The sequence below is a fragment of the Agelaius tricolor genome, unplaced genomic scaffold (genome assembly GCF_023055355.1).
Source record: "Agelaius tricolor isolate 1412-34295 unplaced genomic scaffold, bAgeTri1.0.p SCAF_27, whole genome shotgun sequence".
Lineage (NCBI taxonomy): Eukaryota > Metazoa > Chordata > Aves > Passeriformes > Icteridae > Agelaius > Agelaius tricolor.
This window is the reverse complement of record NW_027269287.1, coordinates 1,408,477-1,427,777: the sequence shown is the minus strand read 5'-3', so window position 1 is coordinate 1,427,777 and position 19,301 is coordinate 1,408,477. Positions and strand designations below refer to the sequence as shown.

Sequence of the window (19,301 nt, the reverse complement as noted above, 5' to 3'; positions counted from 1 at the left end):
ACTAAAAGTTAAGGAGAATAGGAGGGTGTTCTGAGTATGTGTTATTGGATGCTGTTAAGAGTAGTGTCACAATACCACCTCTTCCTTTGCTATTCCTTTTCCACTTGGTTTTTCCCACTCTTGGAAGCAGATGAAGACAAGGCTGGGTGGCTTGTACTTTCTCACAGCAACTTCTTGGTTAATTTTCTCTCCTCCTGTAAATATATCCTTATTTGTGATTTATGCCTATTTTTGTCTGAATGATGAATAATGTATATAAAAAAACATTAGAACAAGATGGAAAGCCAGTGTTGAAAGGAAATGAACACATTTCTGTAAATCATTTTGCCTTATGGCAGAATATATTTTGCCATGAAACATGAAAATCTTCAGTGTTATAAATGGGTAATGTGATGATTGGCTCTCACAATTAAGAGATTAATATTGTGTGTATGTTAGGAGAAGTTTTTGTTGATGTATGGTTATGTTATAGTAGTTTGTTTGGACACCCTCTGTTCTCCCCATAGTCCCCTTTTCCTCCCTGTATTGTTGCCATTGGACAGGTTGTCAGGGTCATGTGGAGGGAGGGTGTGTACTTGTGCCCCTTGTATAGTGCCTATGGGAATGGAAAAGCTTGTTGCTAGGGGGCACGGCATGACAACGCATGACCTCCAGTCAGGTTACAAGAAAGCAGTTTCCACCAGTAGATGGTGAAGAAGAGCTGACAGACAGACTTTGGGAGGGGCCAGGGTTGGCTGATGGGACCTCCAGGGGTATAAAAGGTGGAGCAGGCATTTTGAGGATGAGCCTCTGGCAATTGATGATGCTCCCAGCGCTGCCCTTTTTCCTGATTCAGTCCTTTGTTGCGTTTGTTGAAGTTTAAAAAACCTTTGAAATTTTAACGTGAGTGGTTGTTTCTCACTTTCAGTGTAGGTTATAACAAGCGTGGCAAGTCCTGTGTGAAGAAGAGCATCATCGTTGAACTATATACATTCCCTTTCCTTGTAATCTCTCCAGTTTTTAGTTTAGCTATGCTGTGTGTTGGTGCACTGAAATCAACAGAAGGAGCATGGTCTTAAGAGACTTTAGCCAGCCTAAGCCTGTAGAGGAAAGTCCTCAGATGATGCGTTGTTTCTTTGAATAATATGTTGTCATACTTTTCCCTTTATAGCCAGCTGGAACAAGACTTTGTCAGAGCAACAAATAGAAAATTTGAAGCATCTTCAATGCCATCTATGCCTTCAGTGCCATATTATACACTAGACTTTTTTTTCCTTTCTAGAAAAGGGATTTTGGATGAGTATAGTGAGATCACCAGTCTTGTAACAGAAGAGATTGTGAATGTCCATAAAGAGATCCAGACCTCGGTGGAACAGATAGACCCTAACTCTGAGTATAATGACTTCATAGATACTCACAGGTAAGCATGTTTATCTCACGTTTCTTCTTGAGATAACCCTGCATTAAACTGCAACTGTTTAAGTGCTCAGAGGAATTTGTTTCTATTTGATTCCTTTTACCTTGTTTCTTGTAAAACTTCATCCTCATTTGAAAATTGTTTTACTTTGCACATACAGAAAGCTGGCTGAACAGTCTGTTTGGCTGGTTTTAGAAAAACAAATTTCCAGTTACATGAGAATAGCCAGGACTTTGATACTGACAGCAGACTACACATTAAAGTCTAGACTCAATGTGAGCCAGTTTGCTGTTTATTTGGATGCAATTTGCATTCTGGGCTAAACTTGTTCTAGTTTAAAGTCAACTCAAGATATGTTTGTACTCTGCAGTTATTGCAGGTTGAGACTTCAGAGTATGCAGATAACACATGCTCTGCGTGTATTAAAAAGTGTATTTCCCATTTAGTGAACTATTACTCTGTTTTACTGTATGAAAAAATAGACTTCTTTCATTTTCTTTTTGTTATGGTTATGTGTGAATTCGTGGTCATCATGTGCAGGTTTGTGATGGAAGCAGATAACAGGCACCCGTTCACATTGGTAGTCTTTGAGAATCTTGATTTTGCTGTGTACTTCATTCAAAGAACAGTGTGTTTTATCTCATGAGATTTTAGAATTATGGTTTTTTTACAGGAAAAAGAATATGTATCCAATTGCTATCTATCCTTATATGTCATATATAATTTTAGCTATAATCTAGTTAATGAAATACTTCAAAACCTAATGATTTGCTCTATGATCCACTCAAAGATACATGTTGATTTTTAAATGATAACAATTATTTACTTAATTAGGTCATCAGAAGTTGTTGAACAAGAAATAGAGTTTGATACGTCTTTACTAGAAGAAAATGAAAACCTTCAAGCTAATGAGATCATGTGGAATAATTTAACAGCAGAAAGTTTGCAAGTCATGTAAGTCTCTACAAATCTTTCATCCTTTGGAAATGCTATTCTGTGTTATATCTATGCTCACTTAGATCCCTGCATGTCTGTGTCTTCATTTTTAAGGTCCAATTTCTATGTGTTGTATTTTCAGGCTACAGAAAATGCTTTCCCATGCTGGTTGTACTGTTCTTTGCACAAAATCATTCTCCTTAATCTCCTCAAAAACTTGTCCTTATTTTCAAAGTATGCAATTCTCTGTGCCAGTTAACAAAATGCCCCAAATCTATGATGAGTCCTCCTTGGGAAGGTGCTGGTTCATTTCCCCAAAAGTGTTTCCACATTCACTACCCTAGAAAAAGCAGCAAAATATTTTCATGAAACCACTGAGTAGAGTTATGTGGTCAGTGATTTAAATCACCATGTAGAAAATTTTCATGAATAAATTTATCTTGTTTTTTAAGTGTTTGCTTTTGTTTTCTAAAGGAGATTGTTATTCATTATTGTAACTTTTAGAGTACATTAACTTAGTAACACAGAGGTAGCAGTTGTATAGTGCTTCACAGTTTTTAGCTATTCAGGGTGATGAACTAACTCTCTGTGTTTTGTTAATATATTGCCTAGTTAAATATTTTCGTTACTTTTACCAAGCTCACCTTTAATCATTTGTTATGGGGAATGAATCAACTGCTGAGAGTATTATGTTTGTATATTATTGGCCTTAACTTTTGACATAAAATTGTCCTGGGGGTCATCTGTGAGATTGCAACTGTTAATCATGCTTTAAAAACGGGAAATTTAGAATTTCATTGGTTGATATTTTTGCTGTGTCTACTGTATTTCAGTTCACATGAGACTTATTTGAAATATTTTCTCCTTAGAAAGTAAAACTGATGTAAATAAGACATCAATGACATATTGTGGGAATTTTTACATTTAGTTTCTTTTCTTTAATTTCACTTCCTTAATCAAACTATGATCCTTATTTTTTGTAGGCTTTTCTGAAAACCAAAATTAGTGTGAAGTATTTTCAAATGTAAACATATAGCAGTGTCTTCTGCAGGTTACTCTCATCCCCGTGTTTTCTCAACATGACAGAAACTCGGGATTTTATTAATTCCTTTTAAAGGCTGTTAATCATCCTCTCTTTCTTTTCTGTATAATTTGATTACTTTCTGTAAATCTATTCCCTTGGTAAGTACTGAAATATTTTTTTAATATGAAGTATCTGCCTTCTTAGTCATGAAGCAGCTTTATCTTATGAAAAGATCCCATGATAATTAAACACCCCCGATTCCTTTAAACATGCTTCTCTTTTTAATATATTCTGCATCATTGCTATATTGAGATTATTCCTGCCTAAACACAGATGTTGTACATCTTGATGTACTTCAGCACAGCAGCAAGAAATATATAAATACTGGGCCTCCCTTTTAAATGGAATATTAAAATTTTTCAAAGATTCTGCCTTTGGCTTGCCTTTTCTATCCAACTGTTTAGAAATATGACAGCAGCATATCTAAATAAAAGAGATGAAATCTTGCTTTTCTAATAAACATTTCTGATGAAATATATAATTTTGTTATAAATGTATGTCTGTATATTTACCTACATATATATATATTCAGTACAATTTTCATAGTATTTTCTTCCAAACCATTCATCCACTTGAAATGGTTTTGCAAATTGGAGAAATTTTATGGTGTGGCATTATTTCTGGAACACAAATCAGGTAGCCCTTTTACGTGTTGCTATCATTAAGGTGTTCACTTTCTGGTATATATTTAGGGTTCTGAGGAAGACAGTTAAACCCTAGAAGGTCAGACCGAAGACAGACACAACTTTCTTCATTCCCATGTTAGACAACAGGGAAAAAGTCTTGAGAGAACAAAACCAGGATGACCATATAATGCTAATTCCTCAGCCTCCCATAATTTTAACCTCTGAAATATTTTGAGATAAATGTCTTTAATGGACGTGGAGGTAGTTTATAATGTCCTTGGGAGTACTTTACTTCTGTGATCTTTTTCAGTCAGGTTCAGTGTGTAAAAGTAGCTGTTGTCCATAGAATTTTCGGTCAAGGAATTCCAGAAATTAACTTCCTATTTGTGAACCTGCTCTTATCTTTTTCTGTTTTATGGCTCTTAAGCTTTTGTTTTGGAAGAGAAGAGGAACAATCTGTTCCTTTCTGCCTATGATAATGTAAATTTCTGTTCAACTTCTATTCTGTGATCTCTTTTTCAGAGTGATCTTTTAGCTTTAATCTGTCCTTTCACAAAGCTTACTCATCCTTTATCCATCTGGTTGTCTTTATTTGAATATTTTCAGGGTTGCTATATTAGTTTTGAGATGAATGACTAGAATTTCACAGGTAATCCAGATAGACAGTTTAGAGGGAGGCCTTCCAAGGTTTCCTGTGTTCTTGCTCTGCTTTGGTTTTAACAAATCCTAGAGAAGCATTCAGTTTGATTTTCTGACCTGAGCAGGTCATCAAGCGTTTTCAGGGAATCATCAACTGTACCTCCAAGATTTCATTTCTGAGTGGTAGTGGTCATTTTAGACCCATGCTCCATTCTCTACATAAGTAAAGCTTTGGATTATTTTTTCCCCACTACATATTTGCCTATTTCCATATGTATTGAAATGACAGCCCAGGTATGGAGTGTCATAAGGTCCAGAATAATCCTTTTTTATCCTTCAGATTCAGCCTTCCCTCTACCTCAAATAACATTATATGATCAGCATTTTTTGTCACTTTTCAAACTGTCCTTTTATTTGGATTATTATGAATATATTAGGGAGTGCAGATTACATATGAAGCTCCACTGTTGCCTGGTACTGTAAAAACTGTTTATTATTATCCTGTTTGTCCTTTTGCTTTTTAATGCAGGTCAGAACCCTTCATTTTTTTTTTACAGTTCTTGGTAACTTGGTCTTTACTCATATCTTTTGTTAACTGTGTTTTAGATATCTTGCCTTAAAGCCACTGCAGCCAAAAAACCTGTATTTCTGTCAGCTGTGTATGATGAGAAATTTGCAAGCAAGAGAAGTGTACTATATCATTTATCCATAGTTGATGACTTTTAAAAAGTCAGCTTTACATGATGAAACAATATAAATTTGACTTTTTATCTTCAACATTAAAATCATGGCCTTGGAGCTTTAAAATGCTGCATTATGTTTCTGCAGAGGAGAACTACCTTCAGTATCTACCAAATAAAATAAATGCACATGGCAGATTTATTTCACAAACATTTAAAACATTCAAAGACTTATATTGATTTATAATCAATAATATTTAGTTGAATCAGCTGTTTTATTGACTATGCAATGGAAAAATGACAGCTTTGCATACATAACTGGTTAATGGTTTTAACAACCTATATTTTAAGGGAACATGATGAGAAAACTGGTTTTTACATTTTAAGGTGAACTTATATTTATGAATAAAATTTTGACAAGGGGAGGTAGTTGAAAGTCAGTGTTGACTAGCTAACCTTTCTAAGGAATGAGTTATGGTGTCTCCTGATAAATATTCATAGTGTCACTGAATAGTACTGAAAAATTCTGAGAAGTGTAGCAGAATAAGAGTTTATGCTTTGAAGAGACGCATTAAAAGCTGAGAGGAAGCAACCTCAGCTAAAGGCTGATCAATGAGCATAGTAATGTCCAATTCTTCTGAAATATGAGTTCTCTAAGATCAAACTTTTAATTGATAGTTGCAGCAGAACAGAGCTTAAAACTAAAGGAATAGGAATGGAAGCTTTCCAGGCAGGGGCATTATGTGATTTTTCAAGTGTTACAGTGATTAACTCTTAAGTCATAGAAACCCTTCTGTAAACTGATTGTATCCATAAGGCATATCCAGCACACAAGAAAATTCCTTTGGTAAACAGGGGCCAAGATGATACAAGACAGATGCAGAGTTGTCAGCTCTGCATTTGTCAGCTGTTCATTTCAGTTTGAATGAAAGTTATTGTTTAAACAAAGAATAGATATGAAGTGCAAGGAGGCAAGTAATTTTTGTGTACCTGGTAGCTTCTTTTTCTTTTCTCTAAGATAAATAAAATCTCTCTGAAGTATCTCAGAAGTTTCAGGAAGAACTACATCAACTTAATGTTTTAATCTGATATTGCAACATAAAATATAAAATATAATATTTTTGAAGTGGTGAAATAATAAAGATGTTGTATCTGCATGTATATACTCATTCCTTCTACTGATGAAGTCTTATCAATTTCATTTTAATTTCATGACTGTTGATGCTGGATCATTAGATAAAACATCTGCTTCCTGTAAATCAGTTGTTAAGCAAATACAGTGTTGATTAAAATTTTGTTTAGAAAGCTGTTTAAAAAACAGTTTTATTTTTTAAAATTACTTTCTTTAGCAAAGTATTAAAATAAAAAAGTTAGTTGGTAATAAGTTGGAGACCCAGTATAAGGAAACATAGAAAAGTTCAGCATAGAGATTTTGACAGCCTAAAACTGATAAAAATGTATATGGAAAGCAGAGCTGTGATGATGTTACTTTGAGGGAAATGTTTTAAGTATTTATCTTATCTCAAACACATGTGGAAGGTTTGTCTTTTGGGAAATAAGTTTTCGTCATTCACTCTATGGCTTTTTTTAGTGGTTCCAGTCTCCTAGCATAAAGTGCACGACGGGGTACAGATCATATATAATCAACATTGTATAAAATATATTGGAAGGAGAGGACTGATTCAGTGTTTAGAATGAAATAACTCAGTTTGGTATATATGGACATGTGGAATATGCCTCCTAGATATTTAGAGAGTTGGGTGTACCACTCCCTGGTCTGGAATGGTTTTGGGCAATAGATCTGTGCAATGGTAATTGCTACATATATTTTGCTTGTGTTCCGCTTTTTACTTCAGTAATTTTATTGAAATTGGGCTTGAAAATACAGGGAAAATAAAATAAGATAGTTAAAGAGGTATAGATAAATGACAAAAAGGAAACAAGATGTATATGCTTATTTATCTTTAAGAGATTGTTCTGATTTAACAATCTTGATTGATACACATTTTAGAAGTTGTCATTATGTAAGCCATTTACATGCATTGTTTAGAATGCAAATGTTGTACATTTCATGGAACTTTTTTTTGTTATTGGAGTATTTACCAATATAATTATGAAGTGTTCATAATGGTTTTAAAGTGTAATACACCTTCTCTGTTAGTATTGAGTGGTTTTGTACTTTACTTTGAATTAACCATTACCAGAGATTGTAGCCTGAAAAGGATAATCGTAAAGAAAGATACAATCACTATTACAACAGAAAGTGATCATTTGTACTTTTACTATTTCTAGAAATAAATACAACCCAGCTACTGATTCTGTGTATTTATTTAACACATGTTTTATGAGTCAGAAGGCTTTTGTCTTTCTTAAAGCATCTCATAAATTAGCAATGTATTAGGAAGGCATTAATTCATGGAACTCATCACATATTCTGGAAAAAATGTTTTCTTGGTAGGAGAACCTGCAGACAGGAGATCATTCTGTAACCTAGTGTGTATACAGAGGCTCACACAGAATCTCTAACAAAACAGATTAGCAATATGAAGGTCCAGCCACACAAAAAAAGAACTATCACTAAGCACTGAGTAACATAATCTTAAAAATAGTGCTCTTTTACATCTTCAGGAAAAAGATTACAAGGTTCCCAGATATATAGAGTTTATGCATTCACAGGCTGGGTTTCTGAAATCTGTTTACAGGTTAAAAACAGTAATAGAAGAACTGATGCAAACGCAGCAAACCCTTCTGAGCAAAGAGGAACTTGTTTTGGAACTAGAGAAAAAAATAGAAGAGTCATCTAAGACATGTGAAAAGAAATCTGAGTAAGTTGAAATTTAAATTTCAAAATACAATAGTTTGAAGAGGAAAAATGTCTATAATGCAATTCCTAAAACTTAAGTAAGAAATAACTTTCACTAATCTTGTTCTGCTTTGTGTTTAGCAATTACTGTGAAAAACAATGGGAAGTTAGTTTCTTGTCTCTGAAATAAACCTTGCCCACTGCAGACCCCAACTCACTGAAGAACTGTGCAGCTCCATAAGTTTAATATAATTGCCATGGTTTGGCAAGAGCTTTTGGCTCAAGAGCTGGACCTTTCATTAATTCAATTCAGCTTGCTCAAAGAAGATGAGTGAGTTCAGTTGCCTCTCTGTTTGGCAGAATTCCTTGTGGAGGTTTAATTCTGTGAAAGGCTTTCAGAGTCTTGTGCAAGACTTTCTTATGCAGTAATATGTTTGCATCTTGTCAGGTAAAGTTCATTCTTAGCATTTCCTTTACAGAAGTGTAAATGTAAAGTATGTAAATCTCATACCCTGTAGTACTGCATAGTAAATAACAAAGGTGAGACATTAGTGAGTGTTTTAGTGCACCATAAATAAAAAATTATTATGAAGAATCATTCCTGGGCAACATCTTTAGGTATTTAGTTCTTCTACCTTTGGTTAGAAAAAATATTCACATACTCTTCTAAACTGATGTCGGTTCAACAGATAAAGAAACCTTTTGTCTGTAGTGATATTTTTCTGATCCTTGTTGCAATCAGTCTTAATCTTACTAATTTGGTCATAAATATTCGTTTACACTAGCAGTAGTGAATTGGAATGCAAGTCCTTTAGGTAATCCTTCATTTACTGAAAGAGTCATGATGCTCTTTGTTGATGGAACTTTTTCATATGAAACATTGTATCACATTGTTCCATCACATGAAACATTTAATTCTTGTACAAAACTTTATATATCTGTTGTCAGTGTTTCAAATAGATATTTTATGTCCTTTCTGTGATGAAATTCACATGCACTCACAGTGTGTTTTCCAATTTTTGGTTCTTGACCTGTCTTCTTTGCTGTATGCTACTTAAAGGATAAACTATAATTGAACTAGCTGAGTTTAATGGGTGTTGTTTGGGTTTTTTCCCCTCAGTATTGTTTTGTTACCAGTTATCACTCCCTGAAAATAGTTTAGACCCTCACTGTGTTTCTTATTGTGTGAAGGCTTCTCTGACTGATCCTTTAGCAGATGTTTGTGATGTTGAGAAGATGATTTCAGTTCAAATTGCACCAGTACCTGTTTCTCTTATTAAAAGGCAGGGAATCTGGCTTAGATGTCTAGCTGTACAGTGAAGGCTTCCCTGAAGTCATCCTTGTTCTGATTTGTCATTGATCATGCCTGCCTCCAACAAACTCCCTTTTCACCTTTTAACTGCAGTGCAGAGTTGATCAGGATGTTTCAGGATGTTTACTGTCCCCAGAATATCTTCTCCAACTGTAGCACTGGGTTTAATAATGACTGCATAAGGTCATACCTTATGGCAATGTCTTGGTACTATTATCCCCACACTAATATCCCTTTCCATCTTCAAATGATGATATCACCTTCAACACAGAAAATGTTTTAATTGTATTTTATTTATATATGTATATGTCAAGCATACCCACTGCCCTTAAAACATATAGCATATTGAATATTTAGGTTTTGGTTTAGTACACCTTTTTACCATTTTCTCACATGTAGCTGTGATCTGCGGGGATCCTTCATAAAAGATGTCACTCTGTGAAGTTGCTTGTAGCTATTACTAGCAATAAGAACTTTGCAGTTTGCACTCATGCAAGCCACAGGCAAATTATTTTATAGATTCTAATTCCTCATGCATGACTGGAGTGGCAAGCACTGAAAGCTGGATTTGGGAAATGAAATCAGATTGTAATCCATTTTGGCGCAGTTCAGAAAGAGACTAGCTTATGAGTGACTTTTCAGGGTATTTTTATGTTGTGTTATTGCTGTGTCCTGATTAGTTGAAACCATTCTGTGTTTGGGGATGTTACCCCAGCCAGTGTGTATTCACCTAAAGCCTTGCTGATGGTTGAAACCTGTTATTTTCACATGGTGAGGTCCTTTTTCTCTCATAAAGGAGACCAGATGAAAACATATTATCTTCAGGATAACTTCAGAGTAGTTGTTCATTTGCTTCTCTGATGCTTTTAAATATGTGCAAGTCCATGCCAAATCTCAGTTTCAGATTTGAGAATTGTGTCTGCATACCTCACACCATTTTTGGATGAACAATCATTTTCCTGATAGTGAAGAGTTTTACTTATTACTGACTTGATATAATATTCACCTGTATCAATACTATTTGTATCTTTTCCTGCCAAAGAGGATTTTATGACAGGTGATTCCCCTGTTATTTGAAACCCATTTGAGTACCCATTTGGCTGAGCATCACTTTGTGAAGGATCAATACCTGCATGAACTACTTTTGCCTTTCTTTTTTCTTCAAGGGTAGGGCTTGCAGGAGGGCTTGTCTTTAAGGGGTTATCCTGAAGATACAGAGTAACACAATACTGAGATTTTTCTTTATATGGTCCTCATTCTTCATAGTTCTGGTCCATTCACCTCCTTCATCTGTTATTGTAGGCTGTGAGAACTCAGCTTCTCCTGTAGACCACGTATAACTGGGCACTGGTAGAGTGCTTATAACGGTGTCTGTATTACACTGTGAGTGATACTGTCTCTTAGGCAGCTTCTGTCAGTCTTTGGTTTTGGTAGTTCGTTGGGATGATAGAGTCATCTGCGTGCCTGCAGATACTCTATGTGCATGTCCTTCAATATGATTTAATCACAACTGTCTCAGGTATTCATGAGTATAAGTGGTATTCAGAGAAGAACTATAAAAATAAGGTGAAGATGAAAAGTTGCTTTTAGCTCCTCATAAAGATACCTTTAATTAGCTTCATAAGACAGTTATACCCCAGTCCAGCAATACTTACAGTGCAGAGGAAAAAACAGATACCTCTTATGTGATGCCATATGAATTTATACTGGATGTGAGGGGAGTTTAATATTGCAAATTATTACTGCAACAACTACACTGATTGGAGTGAATTTCTCATCACTTCAAATCATTATCTAAAATTTACTTATTCTCTAAAGGAGGGGGAACCCCAGTGTTTATCAATTCAGTCAAAAGTGTATGAAAGCAGGAGTTCTACCTATATATATTAAACATATTTTTTGTGATAGAGAGAATGAGTGTTTGCTTTTATTATTGTGTTGCTTTGAAAATTTTCTAGAATTGCTTCATCTTTGAACAAATGATAATGTTGAAGAATTGTCATGCTTTCTTCTCCCCAGATTTTATGAAGCAAATAGACTATTTTGATTCATGTACATTGTTAAATTTTTATTTTTCTTTGCAGTATTGTACTCTTGCTGAGCCAAAAGCAAGCACTTGAAGAACTTAAGCAAACAGTCCAGCAATTAAGATGCTCTGAGGCAAAATTTGCAGCCCAGAAAGAACTACTGGAACAGAAAGTTCAAGAGAATGATGGGAAAGAGCCACCACCTGTAGTGAATTATGAAGAAGATGCCAGATCAGTGACTTCTATAGTAAGTTTTACATCTGTTTTACTGAATTGTGTAGCCCTGCCATTGTACTTCAGACCTGGGATCAGAGTATCAAGCTACTCACTGAGGTGATTTAAAGTGAATGGGCTTCACTTTGCATTTCTGGGGACTTGTTTGGATGAGAAGTTCAGTTGCATGATATTTTTTCTTTTTAAGTGGCAGTAACTCATAACAATCTGTGTGTGGGGACTTGGATTCATCTTCTCTACACTTGATGCTTAAATTTTCATTACACTGTTTAACAAAGAAAAGTCTTAACCCTTACATAGATTTAGTATATGTGACTGAGTAGCTATTGGTAATTTCCTTGGCTTTGTTGAAGAAATAAATTTACAGTTGTAGGTAGAAAATGAACAGCAAAAGCTCTTGGAATTGCTGCAATTGTTATGTAATTGAGAAAAATTAATGTTATGTACTGTAATTACTCTTTTCTCAAACAGAAATGAACATTGGTTTCTTTACAACTTATTTTTAAATGTTTGCATGCTCTTAATAATTAAAAGGGTTTTTTTTGGTCTGATGAGACCTCACATAGTTTAAATAAGTCCCTTACTTTGCTAATATTTTGCGTGACTTCCTTTTCTCAGTTGTGTGCATCTATATGCAGAGTTTGTAGGCCAAATAAAAAAGCAAACAAACAGTACCTGTTTACTAAAGGGGCAAACAGTTTTTGCCTTTGTGGATTAGTTTTGACATGTTGGAGATATTTGTGACTTTTTTTCTTTGAGGTTTAGCCTCACATTCTTTTTGGTCCGTGGGGCAGTAGCTCTGTGAAATGATAATTAAATAGTTGTTTCTGAGGGGAGAGCTGTTTTTCTTCCTCTGTCTCTTTGTGGAACTGTTTGATTCCCATTCTACAATTATACTTGATTGTCACATTCTCTTTCTCCACTGCTGTTTAATATTTACAAGGCACTATGAGATGGTTCTCATTTACACTGGTACAAAACATTATTTTACAAAGCTTGTATGCTTGTCGTGACCTAGAAGAAGTTTAAAAAAGTGCAAAAAGATGAAGAGAAAGGAAGGATCAGGATAATGATTGCAGAAGATTAGGAGGCTTGGAGTCTTTTTGGTGCAGGCTATCTTGTTAGTTACTTAATACCATATCCTGTAGTAGTGTTAGTGATTAGTGTCTGCTAGTATTAGTTGAGATGATGAGTCTAGTCATAAGAGTGGTACTCTTGCCCTTCAGCTCAAGGTTGCTGAAGTCTGCTTTCTGGTGTCTAAACCTCTGTTTCAGTGAGTGGGAGAAAATAATCCTGTGTGCTGAGCACAGGCCTACACAGGGCCAACAGGACAGAGACACATCAGCTCCATCACTGCCAGCACTGTGTCACCTCCAGTGTCACCTTCAAGGTGAGGGGGCTCATCACCTCCAGTGCAGCCACTGATGGGCCCACAGTGCGCCAGGGCAGATGGCACAGTGTGGCTGGTTCTGTGCTCAGGGCATGGTGGCCTCTGCAGGAGGGCAGGGGAAGGGGCAACAGAGCCATAGGATGGTTTGGGTTGGAAGGGACTTCCAAGATTGCCTAGTTCCAAACCCTTTCAACACCTTCCACTACAGCAGGATGCACCATTTACAAAATCTTGCCACTTTAACTCAATGCAAGGTTGCAGAGAAAAGCCATGAGAGCAATTAGGAAGAGGCCTAATAATGAGAGGCAGTCTGGTCAGCTTCTCAGGGAGAAGGTAAAACAGAATCAGGAAGCTGGTACAAAAGGAGGCAGAAATATTTAACCCACTAAGATGATGTTGTGTAAGCTGAAATAGAGGATAATGTGGTTTTTGTTGTTTTATTTTTTAAACCAGTAGGTAAAATTTTGTCAAGTTAAGGCAACTTGAAAAAATAAATCAGGTGTGCATTTGTATGCCAGAGATAATGTTAACATTCATTTTTAACGTGGATTGTGTACTTTAAGTAACTTGCTCTAGTTTATGCGGTTCCGTCTGGCCTGTGTTATCTGAGAGTTCGGAGTGCCTTCACCATTTAAGAAAATAATGCAGATTATTCAAGCTATCTTGCAGAGAGGACCTGTCATGAAGTGTGATGTGTTAAGGTCCATCTGAAGAATAAATTGTGCAGAATTACCACTTTCCTTGCTTCTTCAAGGCAAAGCTTGCCAGAAGGGCTAAGCCACTCTTGGACATGCACTCTTACTTTTTGGGTGCCAGATGTGGAAGTCCTTGTCTTGTACAGGAGACGGAATGGGACTGAAAACAGGGTTAACTGTGAAAGCAGGCATGTTTATTTGCACAGCTAAGTCAAGTTCAGCGTTTACATGTACAGGATACAACATTTACACACAGGCTATTGGCACTGAGGCTGCCTTGGGATCAGCACATGTTGCCCTAGAAAGGAGATGGTCGTGATCTACTGCAGCCTGCACTGGATCCTGTTCATTCTGCTGCTCATGCTATTTTTTCCCTTTGGACCTGAAGGAGCTCCTGCACCTAGTAAGGAATTCTACCAGCTTTAGACTTGAAAAAAGACAGGAGCTAAGCATGCCTGATGGTGTTGATATTGTCCTTGCTTTCTGAGAAGGGATTTGAGGTGATTGTTAAGTGATTTGATGCCTGTGATGTTGTATAAGTCCTTACACCTGAGCTACACTAAGTAGAAGTGCTGAGAGGTAGTGCAGACTCTGGGGCATTTTTTCTCTCACACAGCCTGTTCCCCAGCTGGTTGCTCCAGTGAGCCAGAAGTAGTCAGGCCTGTTGTCTCTGCACATGAGGGGCCTGCTGCTGTCACCCTGCAATGGAGCAGAGAGGATTAAGGTGGTGTTGGGTGGCCACTGTCAGTAGTGGGGGCGTCTCCTCTCCCACAGCTTGTGCCAGAGCTGTGTTCCCGACAGAGTAAGACTCTGCTCAGGTGCTGGAACTTCTCCTCTTTTAGACTAAGACTGGTTCTCCTTATATCACTGTCTGCCAGCATGAAGAGTCAGCCTCCATCTTTCTTATGAGCTTCCATTAAGTACTTAAGGGCTTCAGTGAGAACTTCCTGGAGATCTTCCTTTCCTTCTCCAGGCTGAACAACTCCTCTCTCAGCCTGTTGTCGTAGGAGTGGTGCTCCAGCACTATGATCAGTTTAGTGGCTCTCCTCTGGGATTGTGCCATCTCTTTCTTGTCTTGAAGACCCCAGACCTGGGTGCAATTTTCAAGATGGAATCTCACGGGCAGAGTAGAAGGAAATAGTTGCCTCCATCATCCTGCTGCTCATGGTGCTTTGAGTGTAGCCCAGGATGTGGTTGACCCTTTGGGCTGCAAATGGATGATGACAGCTCACTTTTGTATACCAGCACCCCGGAGTCCCTCTCTGCAGGGCTGCTCTTAATGTATTCTTCTTTCCCTCAGTCTGTGCTTACGTTTGGCATCACCCCTGACCTGGCAGTCTTGACTATATCTCAAGATGGAAAAATAATGCTCTGATGGGTTGTTTCTGTAAATAAACATAGTGATTTTTAAAATGGGATTTTTTTTTTTTTTTAGTAAAACTCCTTAAAAATATAAGGCTGTAAAATATCAGAAACTAAATGTTCTTGCTGCTGATTGCTCATCCTAGTTTCATTCAAGAGGATGACTGTTTCTTCAGCTATAAATTAGTTTTCTCCTCTTTTTCTGAGAGCAGTTCATCTAAATGTTACTCTGATACACTCGAATATAGTTATTTATTATTGTTCAGAAATTAATTGTAAACACTTGTTTTGCAATTTTTTTTCCTAAGAATTAGAAAATCATAGTTGGCTTGTGTTGTCAGCATCCATATGAAGTAAATTTTCATGTCCTCAAGTCACAAGTAATTTTTTTGTTTTGTAATTTAAAATATAAAAGAGGGATATGCAAAGCAATTTTGTTTCATATCTCCTAAGCATTTATATCATATAAATAGAGTCAATTTCATGGTGGAATAGTTTGCAAATTGTTTTCTTTCCCTTCTTTTACATTAGGTAACTCTATAATAGAATACTAACACAGAGTGAAATTCTGAAATGCTGTTAGATATGTTTTTATAGACAGTATAATGTTATGTGAGTGTTTTTACTTAGTTTCCTTGTTCTTTTTTGCCTCTATTAAATGTAGGAAGTTTTGTATTGTGTTAGTGTCTCCCATATGGCTTGCTTCAGTCAATATATTTTTTGAAGTATATTTGCTGTGTATTGGTAGTCATGCACTCATTTAAGGAAGAAAGGAAATTGCCAAACCATTCTCTTTTTTTCAATCACGATATAACATGGAGTGAAATAAAAATTTCTGAACATTGCATTTAACAGTTTTATCATTGTATATGGAAAAATGAAACATCTTATTGTTACTAGCAATTATACTTTTCTACTGACTTATCCATGCAAGACAGAGATAATTATAATGCTGACAGCACTAGAAGTTTAAAATCTTGTTTTTTAGCCCCTTAGAGTTATGCATTTATGCCATTTGCTATGTTAATGGGAGATATGTAGTTCACATTTTTTTCTCTACTTTAAGTATGAAGATACTATAAAAAAGCTGGTTATTCCATGTAAATAGATATATTTTGACAAAAATTCAGTAGTATCCAAAGTTTTATGTATTATGTCACTTCATAAAATTTAACTGGAAGCTACTTGAGCTAACTTCCGCCTTTAGGTGTTCAGTCAGTGGATGTATGGCCTGCCATTTGTCTTGAGTTACGTAGGGTGTATTTTTGCTGTTGATGTGATCATCAAAGCATGGCAGTAGTCCATGGTAATTCAAATGAAGAAAACAACAGCAACAAAACTTTTATATGTCTGATGATCAGATTAGAAATAAAAACATCATTAATTTTTGAATATTGCAGTACCAGCTAAACATTTACTCAGGTAATTACATACAATTATGATAATTTGCATTTCATGGTAAAGCTTTAAACTTACAACATCAGTATTGCCTTGGAAATTGTTACTGGATTGGGAGTCTTCAGGGAGTTCTTAAACCAGGCAATAAATTCAGTTAATATAAAATAGTAATTAATTTTGTTTAGCAATCAAATAGTGAAATCTCTGTACCACTTTAACATATCTTTTCCTTTTTCCATACATGATAAAAAAAATTATGAAGGCATAAACTCATGACTTTTAAGAACATGCGTTTCACATTACATACTGTTCTCACCGTAGAAGTGTTTCGTAGATTTATTTTGCATACTGCAGCATTTTCCTGGACCTGGTTGACAAAACTGAGACTTGGTGTGCAAGCTCTGCAACACTTGAGAGACTTGTCAGCAGGTGGAGCTCCGTGCCAGAAGACTAGTTATGACTGAATAAACCAAAGCTGTTAGCATGAACTCAGGAGAGATAGCCAGGGCAGAAGCAAGCTGAAACACCATGGTACAGCCATTGGGATGTTGTAATGCCTTGTGCTAGTAGAGTTCCAGGCTTAAAACTGTACACAGTAGAAAATGGTTTTATTTGTTCTAGCATAATACTTGAAAAAAACCCACAGAAGTTCACCTCGTATCTAATCACTTTTGTTGTTTGTTATTCCTTTTTAAAAGACTTCAGAGAGCTTATCCTTAGTGATTGCCTTAAAAATAAGATAAGCCAGCTTTTAGTGAAGGTTATGGTAATTAAAAAATTAGATCTCAGTCATTACACAAGGAAAAAAAAAACCTAAATACATGAAACAGAGCTGAAGTGCTACTTTATTTGTTTGTAAATTATTCTACCTAATATGAATGTTTTATCTTTTCATCCTTGCTTTCTAGAATCCAAGACTTGGTCCTCTAATTAGTATGATCAGTAAACCAATAGCCAGATTCTTGTTCTGCAGGTTTGTATTTGAAGAGAATGTGTTCAGAACTCTCACCAAAATAATAATTGACAAATTTAATCAATTTGTATGTTTTGATTTTTTCACTGTCAGTTACACAGATGTGAGAGAGGCTTATCAGGAGTTTGTGATTTCATTAAAGATGCTTCATTGCATACATTTTTGATGTTGGATCACAAGGTCCTGAAACATAATCTCCTGAGAGAACTACGACACTCTTGGAGGTTCTTTTCCCCTGCTGTGTCAGACTATGCAGGTTCTTTATTTTGAAACAGATGCAAGGAAGTGATTGCCTTCTGAGACAGGCCATTGCAGCAATTGCAGAAAGTGTAACAGTAGAGATAAATTTGTCATTTTTCTTACTGATTCAGGAGATACATTCTTATGCTCTGTAATGCATCACCAAACATCTCCCTTATCTGTCTGTGTAAGTAATTCTCTACTGATTTGAGGCTCATTACATTTATATAAAACTAAGATTGTATTAGAGCATGGTAGGGGAGCCCTTCACAGTAATTTGATTTATATATTTATAAATCTTGTACACTTCCACCATGTTATTGCAAAATCTTAACTATCTTGTTAATAGACCCAGGGCCACAGTTAGTCTGTACAGCATTGGTATCCTTATCTTTTCTTTTATTTTAGTCTCTGCTGAGGAAACGCTGCCAGTACAGTCATGCTGTAGAAATTTTTGCCTATTTATTTATTAAAGACCTGGAAATAAACAGTTTTATTTGGTGGCTTCCTAGACAGCTGAAGTTCAGTTTTGTTTATGGCCACTTTCCAAGCTTGCTGTCTTGGACCTGTGCTTCTGTCTTACAGCCAGAATTTGACATGGATCAAAAGTGCCCCAAATGTCAGATGCTGTTAAGAAGTGTGAAGAAGATGAATTCTCTCCTAGTGAATATGTTCTAGCTTATTTTTTAAATCCCAACTGCTGATGGACATATATGAGAGGAAGAACAATACAAAAGGAGATAATAAGGTAGTAGGGCAGATAAAATCAGTCATGCTTTGTTCCACTGACTGTCCAGAATTTACAGGATAAGAGGTCAGTGGAGCTGTCAAGACTCATGCCATTGAACATGCCTAGAGACTTCTGAAGTAAAAGGCTGGACTAAGTTTGCACACAAAGGCTCAGAACTTAAGTATTTCTTAAGGTTAGCATATTATCTATCAGAAATGTGTTGAGAAATAACCTGGTCTTGGGGAGAAGTGAAATTAGAAGTATAAGCAAAATTTTTGAGGAATTAAGGGAGGTGGATCATTCACAGAAACTCTTTAGAATATTTGAAATGCAGAATTAGTTTACTCTCTCTGTATGAAGGAGAGTTATAAGCACTTGAGATACCTAGACCTCTCTTGAGCTGCCAAAAATATTTCAAGACCTTTAATTCCTTCTTTGAGGAAGCAGGCTTCACCATAGTAGTGTTCAGAACTACATACCCACTGGGGATTTGTTATTTCACTGTGAATTTTCTCTGTAGATTAAGAAAGCTTCACACAGACGTTTCCTTTCGAACAGAAATCACATACTAGTATCCAGCATATGTTTCTCTGTGTGCTGGGAGAAAAGTGGTAATTCTTTGCCAGAATCATCATCATTGTCTTCTTGTATCTTTTTCATAGTGATGGGACCGAATTAATGTGATTGCTCACTTCTCATAGCCTCTAGGCAGTGCACAGGAAGTAAAATGATAGAATTTGGCTGCTTTAAATCACTTCTCTGCTTTTCTCTCTTCC

At 36.1% G+C, this 19,301-nt stretch overlaps 1 protein-coding gene across 7 annotated transcripts in view; it reads left to right on the top strand.

The window, feature by feature from the left end:
• The window catches only part of FER (FER tyrosine kinase), a 164,506-nt gene that overhangs the window by 50,164 nt on the left and 95,041 nt on the right, over nt 1-19,301 (top strand). For all 7 annotated transcript variants that reach the window (XR_011682566.1, XM_071448684.1, XM_071448689.1 and 4 more), the window contains 4 exons: nt 1,262-1,399; nt 2,231-2,350; nt 8,064-8,186; nt 11,561-11,750. Coding sequence is in view for 6 of the 7 variants with exons in the window: in XM_071448684.1 (XP_071304785.1) it covers nt 1,262-1,399; nt 2,231-2,350; nt 8,064-8,186; nt 11,561-11,750 (571 nt within the window). In the remaining variant the exon portion in view is untranslated. The remainder of the gene's footprint in view (nt 1-1,261; nt 1,400-2,230; nt 2,351-8,063; nt 8,187-11,560; nt 11,751-19,301) is intronic.